Here is a 20,858-nt window from a genome sequence, read left to right on the forward strand (position 1 = left end):
AGTGAAAATAATTGTTGTTGTTTTTTTTGTACTACTAAAGATAACACGAAAACAACTTAAAACTACACAGAATTTAAAAGATAACTTAATGATTCTTTTAAAATTGGGTGTTGTATTTTGGTTTATTTAGTAGTTATTGATGAAGGTATGTGAAGGTGATTAATTTTATCATAGGATCGCCTGAAAGTTAACCCCCCCCCCCTAGCCTAACCTAACTCCCCAGGTAACGTTAGGGTTATTAAACAGGTGAAATAAGGTATAAAAGGTTAATTAATCTTCAGGTAATCCAACTAATCTAATCTCTGTGCATAGAAGACGAAAAGGTAAAGAGATATTATATATATGTGTGTGATGAAGTGAGGTGAGATGAAGTGAAGTGAGGTGTGAAATGAGATGAGATGTTTGAGGCTGTGATGAAATAACTTAGGAAAAGAATCATTGAAATCCAGTCAGAGAATTGTGTAAGAGAGAGAGATTTACACAGACAGAACCATAGTCAACATTACCTACCACACAGCAGGACAGGTTTACCAGGGAGGAGTGTCTTTAAGCAGCTCAAGAGTCAACCAGGCTCCTCTACATCACGCTGGTCAACCACGTCCTGTAGATCCGTCTATGTCAAGGGTCAGGCGAGGTCACCACCAGATCTGTGTACCTGAGCTTGAGGAGGTCACAGGCTTACTGGGAACTGCTGACCCGTAACGTTAGAATTAAACTGACTGCGGCTAACCAGACCAACATAGAGCATGAGACCACACAGGGGTTCAGACCTCACAAGGGTTCATGAGACCACACAGGGGTTCAGACCATACAGGGGTCACAAGGGGTTCAGACCTCATGAGACCACACAGGGGTTCAGACCTCACAAGGGTTCATGAGACCACACAGGGGTTCAGACCTCACAAGGGATCATGAGACCACACAGGGGTTCAGACCTCACAAGGGTTCATGAGACCACACAGGGGTTCAGACCTCACAGGGGTTCAAACATCACACACAAAGGGTTCTAACCTCACATAAGACCATCAAACCCTACCATGAGCGTGATGATCTGTTCCCCTCCTCAATGATCAAGGGTACAGGAAGGATGGCATAGTAATCAATACGTAATTTACCTGTGTAATCACCGTACTGTTATTACCTGTGTATTACCTGGATATAAACTACATCCTGCTGACTACCTCTCTCAACATTCATCTGTCATTCGCATTTAAAAATATCATTCAGCTGTTCATATCTACAGTTTTGGATGTTTATTAGTAGATGATGGTAGATAGGAGTAGATATTTATAAGTAGAATGTGGCAAATGGATGTAGATATTTAGAGGTATAAGTAGGTTCTGGTTGGTGAATGTAGATATTTTTTAATTAGATAATGGTAGATGGAAGTAGATGATAGGTAACTTTCGACAAGACTCACACAGGTAACACAAGACACACAGGTAAGAGCCTGAGCCTACAACAAGTCAGGTAATTAAAAATGTAGCCAAGATAAATGACTTGTTGTAAACTTTGGTGAAGAAAAGATAAATTATACCATCGGGCGGAACCTCAGGTGTCTCCTTCACTCTACTGATGATGTTTACCTGTCCATTCTCACCTGTCCATCCTCACCTGTACGTCTACCTGTCCATCCTCACCTGTCCATCCTTACCTGTACATCTACCTGTCCATCCTCACCTGTACATCCTTACCTGTACATCTACCTGTCCATCCTCACCTGTCCATCCTTACCTGTCCATCCTCACCTGTACATCTACCTGTCCATCCTCACCTGTCCATCCTTACCTGTCCATCCTCACCTGTCCATCTACGTGTACACTCAGTGGCTCCCTCACTATACTGGGTAGAGAAGATGTTCACCTCCACCTGTGATAACTGCCTGACTGACACTTACTGCTGACTCGCTGACTTGCAATTAGACTTCAGTCCTGATTGTTGGCTGATATGTCTAGGTAATAAACATCCACAGGTAAATATCCTCACAATTATACCTTAATGTCTTCATGGTTTTGTGTACACTAGCCCCAAAAAAGTATCGGCCTCTTTTATCATCGCTACAATGTGTCATAAGAGACGAATATTTCCGATCACTAATTGTAATTTCTGCATTATGTTGGTAGGCCTTCCTTCCTAGTATCTGTGAGGTTGACAGTTATTATTTCTGGCATTTGTTGTAATAATGGTGAATCACTGAGCTCCATCCTTAATTGAATAATATTATTGTAGCGATGATACTGCCTCATGTTGCCTGTGATGTCTCCATAGTGACTGTCAATCCCATGGGAGGACTTGACAACATCTCGTAGTGTGTATCAGATAATGTTCCGTTGTCAGCACCGATCATGAGGTAACACGTTATATTCATAATTGTTACCTCATCATTAAATATTGAGGTAGAAATAATATCGAAATGCAGTAAATAATAATGTCATTGTAATTGGATATGGCATCATAATACACCTGTAATTACTATATTTGCAAATGAATGTAATATCGGTTCATAGTGTTTCATATTTCGTTTGACGCTATTCCATCGTAACCTCGGTTCATGAAAACATAATAACGTTATATTTCTATTTGGCGACCCATCCCCAGGGGCTGAAATATTATCTCAGGTGCCATAAATCATCGGAGTTACTCATGATGCTATTGGTTTTCCACATGGCATCACATTTCATCTTATTTCATTACATTATGTCGATAATAGGTGGTATACTGTAGGTGGTATACTGTAGATGGTATACTGTAGATATTATGGTGATCATCAGGTGCAAGAAGAAATAACAAAAGGTACAACTCACAATCAAAAATACCATCCGAACCGAAACTAGTAATATAGTATTGTGTTCATTTCCAAATACATCATAGCCGGTAGGATTAGGTTAGGTTAAGTTAGATCAACCTAATCTAACCTAACATTAAACTAACCTAACCTAACCTACTCTAACCTAACACTAACCTAACCTAACCTAATCTAACCTAACCTAACCTAATCTAACCTAACCTAACCTAATCTAACCTAATCTAACCTAACACTAACCTAACCTAACTTACTCCCCTCCTCAGGTAGTATAAGGATAATTAATCATCAGATAAAACAAGCTTGAGCAGGAAATCTTCAGGTGAGATACATAGAGTGAGATATGACCACCAAGGTACACACTAGGTACACATTCCTCGGTGAGATTAAGAAGGTGTGAGTCGTGGGTTTGTTCGTCATTGTATAAATATTAGCTCACTCCTTCACCCAGACTCTACACTGATGCTGCTGGTCTATTTAGAGGTTGGAGAAGTTTACTGTGCCTGTGACCCATGAGTGTACCTAACCCATGAGTGTACCTAACCCATGAGTGTACCTAACCCATGAGTGTACCTAACCCATGAGTGTACCTAACCCATGAGTATACCTGACCCATGAGTGTACCTAACCCATGAGTGTACCTGACCCATGAGTGTACTTAACCCATGAATGTACCTGACCCATGAGTGTACCTAACCCATGAGTGTACCTAACCCATGAGTGTACCTAACCCATGAGTGTACCTAACCCATGAGTGTACCTAACCCATGAGTATACCTGACCCATGAGTGTTCCTAACCCATGCTAACTCATTCATGGTTTAGTATAAGATTTGCCTTGTCTTACTCCTTTGTGTGTGTGTGTGTGTGTGTGTGTGTGTGTTTGTGTGTGTGTGTGTGTGTGATTTATTAAACTCATCACTATTATCTAAGTTATTTATTCTATTACTTATATACATATTTTATCTCACCTCTAGTCTGGATGATCAGTTCTTATCTCTAACTAAATGTCTAGATAATATGTCTCATTTAATGACTACATTACCAGTCTAAAATCAACACTGTTTTCTTATCTTGTTTATTTACTAAGTGACTAATGTTGATTCAAGGTCTTTTAATACTCTATATTTTATAAGTCTTTTTTTTCTATTGTTTATTGTTACTTAGACATTTGTTGCTTCTGTTGATTATCCTTAAATATTGCTTTGATTTTTTTTTATGATTCAAGTTTTGTATATATGTAAGATTTCCTTTTCTTTGGCATTTCTTGATCTTCAGGGTTGATCTTAACCATTGATGATCTGTGGTCAAACTTTCATCTCGCTTAATGTATTCAGAATAATTTTATCTTCGTTTATTGATTCAGAGTGAGGGAAATACTCTGGACTGACATGCTAAATGATTAATCTGGAAAAGTTAGAAATAAGAGAGACTATGATGACTAAACATTATGAGTATGATGATTTAACCCCTGAGTATGATGACTTAACCCCTGAGTATGATGATTTAACCCCTGAGTATGATGACTTAACCTCTTGAGTATGATGACTTAACCCCTGAGTATGATGACTTAACCTCTTGAGTATGATGACTTAACCTCTTGAGTATGATGACTTAACCTCTTGAGTATGATGACTTAACCTCTTGAGTACGATGGGTCAACATCTTAGGAACACTTATTCATCAAACTCAAGAAGTTAAGTTTTTGTTCTCAGGGGATTAAATCATCTTACTCATGTGGTTAAGTCATCATAGTTTAGGGGTTAGGTCATCATAGTCAAGGGGGGTTAAGTCATCATACTCAAGGGGTTAAGCACCGTTGACAGCTTCACTTTCTCCTCTAGGTATTAAGTATCAAATTCAGTCATGTAAAACTAACTTAACTCTCTCATGTGTCGTGTCATAGGTTAGGTTAGGTTAGGTTAGGTTCAGGGATAATTGACAAAAGACATACTGATTATCAAGTACAGATTTTTAATAGAAAAATAATATGTATTATACATATATATACAACAACTGACTAGTAAAAACAACACGTGGCAGTAGTTAGGTGACGACTGGCACAGTTTGGCACCACAGTACAAATATATTTATAAATGGAGTTAATGTCCAGGGTGTAGGGCAGTGTAATGAGTGTAGGACAGTGTCACTAGGGTATGGTGGGTGTAGGGAAGTGTCACTAGAGTGTAATGGGTGTAGGGCAGTGTCAGTGGGATGTTAAAGGGTGTAAGTGTACCAACACGAGGGTGATATAGGGTGTAAGCGTAGTAACAGGGTGTAAGAACAGCGTCACTCTGGGTGTGGAAGAACTGTCGTATAACTCGCCTCCAGTGAACTCATCTCATGATCATCTTCTGTCGACTCCTTCAGTAGAACCTGAGGGAGTAGAAGAAGGCGTTTCTTTTCTGTTAACAAGACGAAGACTACTACTACCACCAGTAGAAGGCCGTCTTAACACACACACACAAGGTCTCTGCAGTGTGAGAGACACACGTAAGAAGTCTAAACATCAGGGGGAGACAGTGTGGGAGGCAGGTAGAGGCACTAATTGATATGTTTGGTTGAGGATGGAGGCGGTGTGTGGTGGGTCTAACATTGTGTTCCTTCACTGTCCACTGAGGCACTTGTTCACTGTCACACCCCGAGGTGTGCCACCGACTCTTATGGGTCACACTGTTGTCTGCTGGCCCAGCTGGCACTGGCACTAGTGTGTGTTGCTACGTGGCGGGTCTGTCGGTGGTGGAGGGTGACAGTCGGCGTGGACCTTACGACAGCTGCGGCCCTGTAATGTATTAAAGGTAAGGAAGCCGTCGCGGCAGTCGGCAGGAGTCACCTGTGTGTACACATCATAGGTGTGATCTGAATCGGCGTCACACGGCCGCTTGTATTGTTCTGACCCGCCCATGTTGTCGTACTGTGAGGACACATACGCTCTCCTGGCCCCGTGAGGATCACTGCTGCCCGTCGGGTCACCCAGGTCAAGATCTAGAGGCGGTGGGCAAGCTGGTGGGGGCGGAAGAAAAGCTGCCCAGTTTACCTGTACCCCGGAATCGTCGCTGTGGTGTTGCCAGTGTGCACTGTGGTTCAGGCGAGGTGACGGAGGCGAGAGCAAAGCTGTGGTAGCATACGGTTCCGTTGATGTCTCGCTGGGTCTCGGCACTCGTGGTTCGGCGTACTCGTTCGCTAGTTGGTCTGGACGAAGAAGTCGTGTTGATGACAGACTGGACTCTTTGTCACTCTCCGAGGGGCGCCACAACTTCTGCTCGCTGTACATGTTGATGGAGTTGTGGTCAGGGTAGATGGACGGGTCCTGGTAGAGGCTGTGGGGCGGGTTGGAGGGCGGCGCCTTATGCCTCAGCCGCCTCACATACAACACGGTGGCCAGGAAGACCAACAACACCAAAGGAATCAATAGGTACACCAGCCACGCTGGTTGTGGCGGGGCGTACAACACAGAACCTCCACCGTTGCCAGCTGCGTTGGCCTCCTGAAGGCTGTTGACATCACTGAGTCCAGCATCCAACAAGACGGGGTCGCTGAAGGGTCCAGGACCCGCCCCTGTGAGGGCCGCCACACGCACGGTATAGAGGCGGCTGGGAAGGAGGCCGCGAGCCTCCAGCCAGGGGCTCACCACCGTCTCTGTGGTGTGACTGCCGTTGTGACTTATTGTTACCTGGTAGCCCAGTAGCTCCCCGCGGGCCTCCTCGGGACTCACACTCGACCACCTGATGAGTACAGAACCTTCCTCACGCACCGTCACGCGCACATCACCTGGCGCAGCCGCCGGCACTGTAAATATGACAAAAATACGTTAATATATGGAGGAAGTAGAGTAAGATGTGTTCAAAATATTGTGAACAAGGACACAAGGTTTGTTTTGTCACCAATTAAGTTAACATAAACATAACAAATTTCAGCTACCTTAAAAACCTTGACCTATCATAGAAACAAAATAGAGATGAGTTTGTTAATCATTGGGTTGGATGTGAAGTTATTTTTGTTTTGTGTCACATATGTACAGGTGAGGTGTTCCTACTTCTGGCAGGTCAGTAGCGGGTGTTGACTGAGAGAAATATTATCGTACAGTATATCACCCGGCACTCTTATACTCTTAGCAGCCTTCTGGACACTTCTGGGCGGCCACCACATCTCCGTACATAGTGAACAGAGAAAATGGATGACTTACCATCTTCAGGTGTGGTGAGAGAGTAGGAGTTGGAGGGTGTGCCCTCGACGCTGTGCCAGAAGGGGACGATGAAGAAGGTATAGGGAGTGTTGGGTCGCAGGTCATGGAGGAGGTGGGAGGAGGACGAGGCGCCCAGGACGGTGGTCACTTGTACAGCGCCGTCCTCGCCCACCGAGTACACCAACACGCCCTCCACCGCCTCGTCCGTCGAGGCCAGGAAGTCCCAAGTGAGCAGTACACTGTCGGGAGCCGTGATGGCGGCGTCAGTGAGGGTGACGAGGGGACGAGAGAGGCGGCGACGGGCCTGGCGGACTTGGTTCACAGTGAGGCTGGGGTCTCGGGGGGAACGGGTGGTGATGGGGTCAGACCAAGGGCTCGGGAACGACGCCCCTCTGTTGGTGACGGCGCGGACCAGGAAGGTGTAAGTGTGTCCGGGAGTGAGATGACTCACCACGGACGACTCCTTCCTGATGGCGGCGTCAGCAACTCGCCACTCGTCCCAGCCCTGCCGCCAGTACTCCACGGTGTACCACTGACCAGACTCTTCACTTACTTGCGAGTTGGGCAGCCAGCTCAGCTGCACCGCCGTCTGGTTGACGGCCAGAAGACGCGGCTTGGTGGGAGGCGCCGGCAGCAGCAGCGGCTCCAACACCTCAGCATTATGATCTACCCTCAGTACCGCTGCCTGTTCCACGGTGCCCGTGTCCGCCGTGGCCTGGCACGTGTAGATGCCCGCGTCATCCAGGCGCACATCCTTGAGGATGAGGGCGCCGTTGTCAGGGAGAGAGATCCTGGAGTCTGTCGAGTGTTGGGACACTTGGCGAGCTGGCAGGTGGACGGCCGGTCGGTACCACCAGGAAATGGTGGCCTCGGCAGCCTCGCTCACTACCTCACAGGGGAAGGAGGCAACACTGCCAGGGGCAACCATCAGGTCTTGGGGTCCTATACCCACTACGGGTGGCGGAAGGGCTGACATCACTGCTACCTCTGCTTTACCACTCACACCGCCACCACTGCTCACTCCCCAGCAATAGTAGGTGCCACTGTCTTCTGTTGTTGCCTCCTCTAGTCGCAGTGTGTTGCCATTATCAGACACAGAAATATGGCCGCTACTTTTCCCAGGAGCAAGAAGTGCAGTCCTGTCTAGTGTAGGGAGGCGCCACAGCACCAGTGGCTCAGGTTTACCCTCCATGCGGCAAGAGACTTGTGCTCCCTTACCAGCCATCACTTGAAGGTGTTGTGGTCGCTGTGTTAACTGAGGGGCGTCGATGATGGTGAGTGTAGCTCGTGCCACGGCCATACCTGCCTCACTCTCCACCTCGCACACGTACAATCCAGAGTCTGCAGCTGTCACCTGCTCCAGCACCAGGCGTTGCTGTTGATCCTCGATCCTGGCACGTCCCAGTGGCATTTTGCCGTCTAGCCGCCGCCAGGTCACTGTGGGCGTGGGTGAGCCTCGAGCACGACACGTCAGTTCTACCACCACGCCTGACGGGGCAGTGACGTTGGTTGGCCGTTCCTCAAACCATGGCGGAGCTGAGAATGAAGAATTTATATTATTTCATATTACAAACCCATTAGATCCCCCCCCCGCAAAAAATCGCATGTGTTTTGGCTGTAGAAAAGTGCAGATATATCACAGGTACAGTGAGAGAATGAAGTATCGTCACGGGTGTGTGGACCTCATAAACAGTAGGCTTGTCTATGGAACCTTGGAAAGGTGTCGCCAGTGACAACATTCACTGTGTTGGGTAGTCAGGTTTCATTATACTTCGACAAAAGCTGAGAAGATATTTCATTCTTTCACTGTGTATAAATAAACAGGTGGAATGACCACAGTGTACAGCAAAGATCTATAACAAGTTTGGTTCTGACAGTGTGGCAGGTGGAGGACTTTATCACATAAAAATGAAAGATGAGCCACAAGTAGTTGACCTGCGACAACAACTTACTCATGACGGTGAGTTGGGTGGGCTGGGACTCCCTGGTGCCGGCGGCGTTGCGGGCGCGACACACGTAGGTGGCAGAGTCTTCCTGGACGGCCTGACTGATGACCAGGTCTCCCTCCTCAGTGACGCTGACACGGGAGGAGTTGGTCACCTGGCGGCCGTCCCTCAGCCAGCTCAGCTCCGGGGCCGGGGTGGCCTTGGGTGGCCGGCAAGGCAGGGTGAGGGAGTCACCGACGCGGGCCCTCATCGTCGACTCCGCCTGGCTCTGGAAGTCGTAGGCCAGCGTGGCCACGGTCAGTGTGGCGTTGTTGGAGCGTGTAGCACCGTAGCTGTTGGAGGCCACGCACCAGTACGTGCCCGTGTCACTGTCCCTCCTGGAGGAGGTGACACGGAGGAAGAAGAGGGAACCAGAGGGCAGGAGAACACGGTGGGAGCGAGGATCTTGTGTCGACGTGACCACCTCCTGGCCGTCACGGAACCACCTGACGCGGGCGGCCCCTGAGGCGGCACAGTTGAGGGTGGCGGGGTCGTTACGGCGAGCCACCATGTTACTGGGGTGTTCCTTGATGACTGGCGGCCCTTCTGTAGGAACAAGATGGTCACGTGTTACTGGTGGTGTTACTTCTGTAGGAACAAGATGATGACGTGTTACTGGTGGTGTTACTTCTGTAGGAACAAGATGGTGACGTGTTACTGGTGGTGTTACTTCAGCAGGAACAAGATGGTGACGTGTTACTGGTGGTGTTACTTCTGTAGGAACAAGATGGTGACGTGTTACTGGTGGTGTTACTTCTGTAGGAACAAGATGGTGACGTGTTACTGGTGGTGTTACTTCACTAGGAACAAGATGGTGACGTGTTACTGAAGTAGAGATAAGTTTATCAGTGTACAAATATGCAACTTGCAGGTGTATAACATCCCCGACCTGGAGTCACAGTATAACACAGTATAACACGATGAACAGTAGACCACAACGTTTAGGCATTTGTTATGAACTGATGAGACAATCCTAAATCACAACACATGGCTTGTTTATTACCAGGTACAGTGTGTTCATTAATGAGGGATCACACACACACACACACACACACACACACACACACACACAGCCTTACGAGGAAACGGAAGTAAAGCCACACACTGTTCCCAGGACTAATTGACTACAGGAATACTAGTACATCGCCCCGCAGGTATTAGTGCTGTTACTCAACGTGTGTGTGTGTGTGTGTGTGTTCCATAACCCACCTGGCTAGTTCATCCTGTCACACACCTGCCTGCACCACTATTATTATCTACATTACCTCTTATTTCATTCGTTTATTGACTAATTTCTTTTTATCGTTTTACCGGTGTCTATAAATTTTATCGTGTATTTGTTTTTCTGAGGAGGGGGAGAAGGAAGGGGACGAAGAGGGGAGGTAAGGGGGGGGAAGAAGGGGAGGAAGCTTTGGGGTTAGGGGGGAGTGGGTTATAATTTTGGTGATAGTGGATGTTAGTGTCGCAAGAGATGGTGTGTTTTTCGTGTTAAATTGGTCCAGTGATGCTATCTTATATTGTTGATGAGATGGAAGAGAGAGAGAGAGAGAGAGAGAGAGAGAGAGACTGATTTTCATACCCAAGAATCAGCTTCGAATGATAAACTAATCAATCAAACAATCAACTCTACCTGACAACCTCAATCAATCAATTCTACCTGACAACCTCAATCGATCATCTCTACCTGACAACGTAATCAGACCATCAATTAACCAGGTATATATATATATATATATATATATATATATATATATATATATATATATATATATATATATATATATATATATATATATATATATATATATATATATAACACTCTCCCTCACCTGAGAATAAGTCAACGTTGCTACCTGGCTAACAGACCCCCACCTCACCACCACCACACACAGCTGCCCCGACACCACCTCTACCATCACCTACCTACAGCCTCTGGGCAGCTGTACAACCCTCCACTATCTTACCTCTGAACCAGTTATCGATGTTCTGGCGATTTTATTGGTGTTATGGATGTGTTATCGATGTTAGGTTAGCATTAGGGTGGTTAATCTTCAGGTGAAATAAGCTGGGAGGGTTAATCTTCAGGTAATCCTAATTTTTTTGTCTCTTTAACTGTATCATTACAAAGACTCCGTGACCTCAATACCCAGGTAATTTCACCTTCATTTCCTCCGTGTAATGTGCTACTGTAGGTGTGTAAACGCTCTCTTTCTCTCTACCTGTCTATTTTTGTCTGTCTCTGTCCCCCTTTCTGTCTGTCTGTCTGTCTGTCTCTCTTGTCTCTCTCAAACACAATATATTAAGGTTGTCTGAGATCATCCACACAAAAGTACTCTACAATTACCTGCCATTCGTTGAGGTACCAATAACATTATCGTTTATTAACACCAAGCCATTGAGAGAGAAATAATTGGTAGTTAACGGTGAAAGTTGATTGTTTACATAACCACGAATACAGACAGGAAGCCTTTGTATAAAGCATCAGCAACACTATTATTATAACCCTTTGTATAGCGTACCAGCCACACTATTATTATTACCCAGAGAGCTGTGGGTCATAGACTGCTTCACGTGGGTTGCATTCAACACTCAGAAATACCTATTATTATTTTTTTCTGACAGGTGAGGTAGGGAGGAAGGGGAGTGGAGGAGGGTAAGAATGTTATCTCAGCATCTGCCCATTGTTTGTCCAGTAGTCTTGTGATGTATTGGAAGGTAATTTGCATAGATTCTAATTTTCACTTACGAATTAGACTATAATTTGGGGGGTTTACCTGAAGATTAAGGCTTGTCCATAGCTTCTTTCACCTGTTGATTAACTACCCTAATGTTACCTGGGGGTTTAAGTTAGGTATAGTTAAAATTACAATATGTTAGGTTAGGTTTAGTTAGTTTAGAAAGGTTAATCATCAGGTGAAATTAAATTGGTGACCAAATCTTCAGGTGTTTTATAATAATTACCTTTTTTTGTTCACCTTGATATATTTACCGCATGCTTGTTGTTCCACTCTCAGGTGCTTCACGTCCCAATTAGGGCACAGGTAGGCGTGAGTTTAGTGACCATAGATAACGTTGGTACATATAAGGCTGTCCCATATTGTCCAGTCCTGTTGTTGTGGTGTATATTACTCTCTCTCTCTCTCTCCCTCTCTCTCTCTCTCTCACCTACTCCAGTATATCACCATACCGAACCGAATCCAATCTACCATGACACAGGATCGGTACACCACAAATTCACGACACACACTGGACCGGTACATCACGACACATTGGACCACCCAACACTCCATGGCAATCTCTGTTTGCCACCCTCCCCCTTCCACACACACATACACACAGACACAGACACACACACAAAGGCCAGTCACAAAAAGCAGAGCGAGAGGCAACATTAAGCACGACGCCTCCCTATTATGGTTGAGTCTGGCACTAACATCGTCCACCGTCCCACACCACTAGCAAGCATAACAGGTCAGAGCTACTATCACCACGGTTTAGTTAAGATAGCTTAGATTAGCGTTAGATTTGGTTAGCTTTAGGTTAACTTAGCTTTAGGTGAAGTTAAGTTGGCTTAGGTTAGGATAGGTTAGGTAAAATGGACCCTGGGCGTTGGGGGGGCTTATCTTCAGGTGACGGAAACTGATATGTTAAGGCAAGACATGATGTCCTGTGTTGTGTTGTAGACGAGGGGTATCAAGACTGGACTCTGAGGGGCTGAGTCAGGGTGTGATGTGTGTACTGAAGAACGTCGCCTCCATCACCAAGTAAGGTGGAGTGTATCCTGGGTGAGAGGTGGTGGTAGTGGAGGAGGTGTAGTGGTAGTGGTGGAGGAGATAGGGATAGTGGTGGTAACAGGAAGAGGTAGTGGTGGTAGTGGAGGTAGTAGTAGTGAAAGTAGTAATGGTAGTGCTGGTAGTTGTAGTCGTAGGTGTGGTGCTAGTAGTGGTAGTGGTATTGGAGGTGGTAGTAATGGAGGTAGTAGTAGTGAAAGTAGCAGTAGTGAAAGTAGTATTGGTGGTAGTAGTAGTGGTGGTAGTGATGATAAAGGTTATATGAGCTGTGTGATTAAGTGGTGACTCCTGCAGTGTTAGGAGAAAGGTCACGTTGATACGGTAGTTAAACACGGCAGAACGTTACTTACATTTATATTCATTACCAGACATTGTTAAGGACCTCTGCTGAGTTGACAGACATAAGCGCCCAAGTTCACAGTGTCCCTCACAGTATAGTACAGTGGTCTGACCATGGTGCTTATCCCTGGCTATCTGTAGTGGTCCAACCATGGTTTGTATCCATTGGTTTTTCGGTCTAGTGCGCCCCCCCCCCCCACCAGCTATCTACAGTGGTGGTCCATCGGTCCATTCATGGTATATATCCCCAGTCACCTACAGCGGTCCACGTGTCACGGCGGTATTCCCTGGTGGCCGGCCCGCTCGCCCAGCTGTTGTCCCGGACACACACCCTGGGGGTCGGCCCTCACCAGCCAGCCGTCCACCACTAAGTAATGGGTCGCTGGGATATGAATAAGCTTGACAATGATACAGTTGGTGGTGAATTACGAGTGGAAAAAGAGGGGTATGGTGGGTTGATGGGTGGAGCGGGGGGTGGGATGAAGAGGGGGAGAGAGTTGGGTGGAGAAGGTGGAGGAGATAGAGAGTAAGAGAAGGAGAGTAGGTGGAGGAGGGCAAGAGTGGTAGGTGGAGGAGGAAGAGGAGTAGGGTAGTACTTGGAAGTGGAGAAGGGCAAGAAGAAGTAAAGGAGCAGGAACTGGAGGTGGACAGGAAATGGAGGAGGGTAGGAGGGCAGGAGGCAGTCGGTGGTCCAAGTGTCACACAAAATCTTTACAACAGGACCAGACCTTCAGGTACCTGTTATTAACTCCCAAACCCGAGAAATGTCTTAATTTATCTTTACCTCAGTCTAGGGGTGAGGGGGGGGGGAGGAAGGAAGGGGGAGTGATGGGGAGGAGGAAGGGGAAGACGGAGATGGGGTAGAGTGGGAGGGGAAGGGAGAAATTATGAGGGAGAAGGTGGATGAGGAGAGAGGGGGATGAGAGAGAGGGAGGAGGAAATGGAGAAGGGGTGAAGGGGGTTGGAATGAGAGGAGAAGGATGAAGTGAAGGGAAAAATTATGGGGGTAAAGAGGCCTAGGATGAGCAGGTGAAGGAAAACACACAGGTGAGGGTCAAATCACCTGAAATAATACTTGGAACGTCTCGTAACCTTTTGCATGTAGACGATCGGTAATTATCCTTGCAAAAGAAAAAAACACCTGAAGATTAACCCTCCCTAAAACACTCACCTTACGTTGTGTTAGAGTGGTCAATCTTCACGTTCAGACTTAAGAGAGTTCAGTGTATTGAGACAAAGGTTCTGTGTTGACCCCTTCACCCTGCTTTATGAGGCGAGGTATGAAACGAGTCGGAAAAATTATGATAGATAATTTTGAATGGTTCAAAAGTAATGTGAAAGTGGCGCAATAAGAGGACTGACTGCTGGTAGGGTCGTCGGACACAATAGTTATATCAATAACGACCAACTTATTTGGCAACATACTATATAGTTCAAGAAGATTAAGAAAATATACATATAGAACTCATTGTGTATTTTACCTCAGAGATATTCACGAGAAATATTTATCCCTAATCATTTTTTTTTCTTGTTTATGCATTATTATTCTTGTTAACCTCGGCAGTAAGGTTGTCTAGGCCCGAAAAGAAGCCGCTAAATGGTGTCTAAAAATGACCCCAACAGTACAGAAAACGTCATCACTACAGGAAAATTCTACGTCAATGATAAATTATTTGTTTTTGTGTTTTGTTAATTTTTTTTGGTCATAAAGTTAATCAATATAATGTGAATAAAAAAACGAGGAATATTTACACATTCACACACAATATCATATATTTTTATAGGTTATATTATAATTATTATTATTATTATTATTACGTTATTATTATTTTATTATTATTATTATTATTATTATTAGTATTATTATTTCATGCTTTTTAGATTTGCGTCAATTTAGTTAATATACAACAGTTTCGTACCAAGTCGCTGAGCCACTGACTGTCTTAATCCCATTGACTGTCTTAATGCCACTGACTGTCTTAATGCCACTGACTGTCTTAATGCCACTGACTGTCTTAATGCCACTGACTGTTACCAATTAATCAAGGATATGGAAGTAACTTTGCCATTCTTAATAGAATGTTTAAATAAATGAAAGAAACGGTTAAGGGGTTTTCAGTTTTTTCCTGTACTGAGTTTAAATATTGATTGGAAAAGAGTACCAGAATTAGTGATGAATTTATGTTATGTAGTGAGTAACGAGGAACCCAATCCACCTCTTAGACCGGAATAATTTGTTCAGACTCACACACACACAGATGTTATAAAGAACACAACATTCCCCTTGATCACACAGGTGTTGAGGAACATAGACCACAGGTGTTGAGGAACATAGACCACAGGTGTTATCAGGTGTATCCACAAAAAAAAATGTATAGGTACGTAGAGATAAAATGATCACGTTAATGACATAATGGTGATATCTTTCTCACCTGTCTGAGAGTTAGGTGAGAAACAACAACACCTGTATGAGAGTTGTACCTGTCATTGTGTTATGTTAATGAATGTTGTTAAGAGACATATTAACGAGACAGGTGAATGGATGCTTGTTCTTATATGACTGACAGACTGATAATGTTATCATATAAAATAACTGTAAAAATAAGACCATAAGAACATAACATATAACACTATATAAACAAGATGAAAATAAGAACACACTATATGAAATTATTATACAAAAATAGGTTAATAATAAGAACATAGAGTACTGGAAGAGTGGAACAAGTTACCAAACATCATCATTAACTCGAACACGCTGGATGGCTTCAAATATATAGGTTGGATGGATATATGAGCGATAGGGGTTGGGTGTAAACGAGACTGTCCAATATAAGCCAATAACCCCTTTGTAGTTTCCTCCATTATGATCATATATGACTAATGTAAATAAGGCTATTATATAAAGCGACCCGTTTCCATCCTACGCCATCAACATAGGTTAGTTTGCTTCACGCTGGGTTAGATTAGGTTACGTGAGGTTAAATTACGTCAGGTGAAATAAACTGGGGTGTATAATCTTCAGGTGATCCATAACCCCGTGTTGCCTCTGGGGTCAAACACGGTAAAGGTTCTACACTATTTATATCTCGCTTTTAAACTGTCAGCCTTTTTTTTTCTCTAGTGCAGTTGAAGCTTCCGGCCGTCGTGACCACATTAATACTGGGGGAAAAAAGAACAACCCTGGCTTTATAACGGGACTACGTGTCTTTGAGGGATCACCTGATGATTAGACACCCTAGTTTATTTCACCTGAAGAGTAGCCCCCAACCAGCTTATTTTACCTGATAATTAGACACCCTAATACTACCTGGGAGGGGGAGGGGTTAAGTTAGGAAATAAGTTGGTTAAGTTAGGTTAGCAATAGGGTGTCTAATCTTAGGGTGAAATAAGCTAGGGTGTTTAATTTAATCTATTTAATATATCTATCACATTATCTATATATAAAGTTATCTATCTATTTAGTTATCTATATATCTATCTAAACCTGTAAAGAAAGCTTCCATCTTTACAACACTTATAAACAGCTTAGTTCATAATACCATCAGTAATTACTAAACATTCCTTAATTAGAATATGATCATTATAACACATTAATATTCCAATAACGCGCAAAGGTCATTTAATCTGCGCGATCTTAGAATATTTATCTCTAATTGCATATGATATTAACTTAACGAATATAATTGACTCGTAACTTACTAAATATAATTGACTGGTTAATATTACATGTGTTATGGTTATCGTAAGTTAGTTTTGGTTAAGTGAGTGTTTTGTGTGTGTGTGTGTTTGTACTGGTTCACGTAGTTGTTTGAGTAGTATTCCAAGATAGCGCAGGTAAAATTAATTAATGTACCTTTTTTGTGAACACCTGTACCTGCATATGTATGTTTTTTTAATTAATGATTTTTATTTTGGATTGTGTATAAACAGTGATTGTAAAAAGATGACAAATATGAGGATATAGATTATGATGTCTTACTAAACAAGTCACTTAACCTAACCAAACCAAACTCATTAAAACCCTAACCTAACCAAATAGACCCCGTGTGTAAAAGGCCCCCACAAAAGCCCCATCAAAAGACCCCGTGTATAAGAGACACCCACAGCCCCGAACACCCACAGCAGTCCTACAAATAGACCCCGTGTGTAAAATGCCCCCACAAAAGCCCCCTCAAAAGACCCCGTAAAGAGACACCCACAGCCCCCAACACTCACAGCAGTCCTACAAATAGACCCCGTGTGTAAAATGCCCCCACAACAGTCCCACAAAAAGACCCCGTAACAGGCACCCACAGCCCCCAACACTCACCTTCATGAGCTACACTCAGCCCCAGCAGGAAGATCACATAAACTATAAAATCCATGTTTACGTCGCCACCAAAAACCTCACCAAGTTAATAACATAAATAATTCAGTTATGTGACATTTTCTACCATAATTAAGGGAATAAACACCTTTTTTTTTAATCACACTTGTTTAGTTTCACACTTTTCTTCGAGTCACTTTTGTTTTATTGATCACTCACGATTGCCGGGTAAACAAAGTGAGATGTATGAATTGTTTTGTGAAGCACTTGAGGGAGATATGCATTGTTCTGCTGAGTTCATATGTGCGTATGACTAATCTCCTTGAGGTCTCGTCTCACACTGCCGCTCGCCTCCTCTCCTTCCGACTCTTCGTGGCCGCGCACTGTGTAGGGGCGAGTAGGAGGAGTCAGGAGGCTTGGGTGGGTGGGGCCAACACACAGGCGGCCACCAGTCCACTGTACAGACTCGGCCCGGCCAAGCCAAGCAAACTCCGGCCACGGCCAGAGCAGCACGCGCGGGTTCAAGGTTGTCTGTCCGTTGTGGCGGTGTTGTACCGGACTGATCAAATTGACCACCTTTGTCTTGACCGAACGAAACATATATGTATGTACATTGAAGCTCTCCCCTCCATATAACGGACTTCTCTCACTAGATTATCCGTTAGGTTAGGTTAAGTTAGGTTAGGTTTGGAAAGTTAAAACAGCATCACCGAGATTTCCTAAGCAGTTGTTGTGGAGGATCTGCCGGAGGTTCTGCTCGCTGTCGCTATTCATCTGCTCTGCTTCCTGTCTTGCGGTTTTGTGCTGTCTGCTATATCTTCCCGTCTGCTTATTATATTTTATCAGCGTCTTCCTCTCTCTCTTTCTTCCTGTCTTGTGGTTTAGTGTTGTCTGCGGTGAGTCTTGTCATTTTCTTATTCTATTTCATTAATGTTTTCCTCCATACCTTTGTTCGTATGAGTCACAGCTTAACTTCATTTTTTTTTACAATATTACCTTTCGTCCCCCCCCCCCCACTTCTTTCCTAGTGAGGGAGTAAACAACAGGAAACTCCTATAAAAGAAAGAATCAGTCCATTATAAGTTTGGGAAATACTGTTAAACCAACCATAAATCCGGATAACTTTAGGTTTACTTTATATTATTCCAGCTAAATAAACTGTTTTTATTCATTCTATATCTCTATCAATATATCTAAATACAATAAAGTGTTTCAATTTCAATATAAATTTCCAATATTTTACTCCTATATGATATACACGTAATACACACCGAAATATATATAATTTTTCTAAGTAAATTGGGTGTTCTTTCCTCTACCCCCCGCCGTCACCACTACTGCCGCTGGCTATCATCAACACACTGTCGCTAACACACACACACCACACTACACAGAGGGTTGCAAACATTCTCACGTTGACTCACAATTACACGGTGTGGGTAAGTTTACAAAGGCCTCACAGCATCGAGAGATCACCTGAAGATTAGACCACCCTAGTTTGTTTCATTTGAAGTATTAACCAACCACGCTAATCTTGTTTTTTGGTGGGATGAGGTTAAGCTAGTGTTAGGTTTGTGTTAGGTTAGGTTAGGTTAGATTGAACTAAGATACACACAACACTGATTTCTCAAACACACTTAGGAACACCGGTAGTAAGGGAGGTGTATCAGGTATCAAGACCACGTATGCTGAGTGACCTGACCGCGAGGGAAAGACCAACTCCACATACCTTTGGTCCCTTCTGTACAAAGCATTTCGACCAGCCATCTACTCCGGGTCTATCTTTTATACGGCGTCACAATACACGGAATGTTTGTGTATTGTGTTGGTAAGTGTTTACAAGAGGTTAAACCCTTTATGGATGAGGTCAGGGGTAATGGAGGGAGAGAGAGTGAGAGTGAGGTGAAAAGTAGGGATAGAGAGAGAGAGAGAGAGAGAGAGAATGGGAGAGAATGTGGTGGTTTGAGAAATAGAGAAAGGGGGGGGCGTAGATAGGTGAGGTGACAAGTAGAGAAAGAGAGAGAGAGAAGAGGAGAAAGAGAGTGAATTGGTTTGAAAAATAGAGAGAAAAAGTAGAATGAGAGAGAGAGAGAGACAGAGAAAGAGAGGTATGTGTGGCGGGTGAATGGTAAGGACTGGCTGATTCATCTATAGGGGAAAAGGTATACTCTAAGTTATAAGATGTTTGGTCCACACAGAATAAACTTCGATCTAATCTCCCCTTAGCGGTCCACACTGTACACATCCTCCTCCCCACCATGAGTGACCTTCCTGACAGTGCTCCTACAAGACGGTCACCCACCACCGCCTCTGTTTTGGTTACCCTGAGGAGTGATGATGACTTATTGCTTCCCTGGGAGTCACTTCCCCTTGGTGAATCTCCATCATGTACGTGGGATTGTAAAGATGGGGTGATGGTAGTTAGTCATTTGGGCCCTTCCAGTTGTATTAGACACCAGTTTAGGTATTAAGTTTGGGGTCTAATCTATATAGTATCTAGTTTTATTAGACATTGATTCTAATAAACCTTATGATAAGCTCTCTTTCTCTCTCTCTCGCTCTCTTTCTCTCTCTCTCTCTCTCTCTCTCTCTCTCTCTCTCTCTTATCAGCCAAACACACACACACACACACACACACACAGTAGCTTCAGCCGGTGTGGCCAGCCGGCGTCATGCAGCGCTCAGGGTATATAGCCGGTGGGACCTGTTGCCGGAAGTCAGGGCAGGTTTTTGTTGCCGGATTTGCATAAACTGGGCGTATGACAATGCTATGCGATTCCCTCCACGCAGATGGGATTCTCATTGTATTGTTATCGGTAAGAGCCCTTATGACAATAGGTTAGTGGGTTCTGTCTCCAGTTGGATGTTGTTCTGGCTAATGAATGGACGAGAGAGGTAGCGGCGTCACTATTACCTGGCTGGCTTGTGTCCGCTCGATGGGTCGTCTTTTGTTGGCCTCACTACACTTTCCACCATCTTGATGTGTAATTAAAGGAGATCACATGAAAATTAGCTACACTATAGTTTATTTTTAGCTTGAGATTAATTACAATTAACCTAATATAACTTAACGTAACCCTAATGCAAATCTAACCTAGCATAACCTACCCTAACTTAACGTAACCTAACCTAACTTTTTTCCTTTGAATTTTTCCATGTTACTTTTTCCAATTACTTTTCTCATTACTTTGTTACTTTTTCCAGTTACTTTTCCTATTACTTTGTTACTTTTTTCCCCATAACTTGTCTCTGTTACTCTCTCTGTTACCTTTTCCTGTTACCTTACCTGTGAGTTACCTTCCAAGAGCCGTGCCAAACACCGCCGGCAGTCACTAGAGAAATGAGCGGCGTCCTTCACGGTGACAATGGAGGCGGTGACTTCTCGTTGCAATCTGGGTGGGTCGGGGTAGAGTCGGGGTTGTGTCGGATGTTGGTCGGGACAGAAT

General features: G+C 44.2%; 1 protein-coding gene across 1 annotated transcript; it reads right to left on the minus strand.

Moving 5' to 3' along the window:
- Positions 1–4,756: 4,756 nt before the first annotated feature.
- Positions 4,757–17,802, minus strand: LOC121864036 (protein sax-3-like). The gene is made up of 4 exons (XM_042362932.1): positions 17,416–17,802; positions 8,941–9,519; positions 6,989–8,524; positions 4,757–6,591 (listed from the first exon to the last, which is right to left on the minus strand). Exons 1-4 carry the CDS (start codon positions 17,468–17,470, stop codon positions 5,507–5,509), a joined length of 3,255 nt encoding a protein of 1,084 aa, XP_042218866.1. The 5' UTR covers positions 17,471–17,802; the 3' UTR covers positions 4,757–5,506.
- Between the last annotated feature and the right edge of the window lie 3,056 nt (positions 17,803–20,858).

The sequence above is a fragment of the Homarus americanus genome, unplaced genomic scaffold, assembly GCF_018991925.1.
Source record: "Homarus americanus isolate GMGI-L3 unplaced genomic scaffold, GMGI_Hamer_2.0 scaffold14720, whole genome shotgun sequence".
NCBI lineage: Eukaryota > Metazoa > Arthropoda > Malacostraca > Decapoda > Nephropidae > Homarus > Homarus americanus.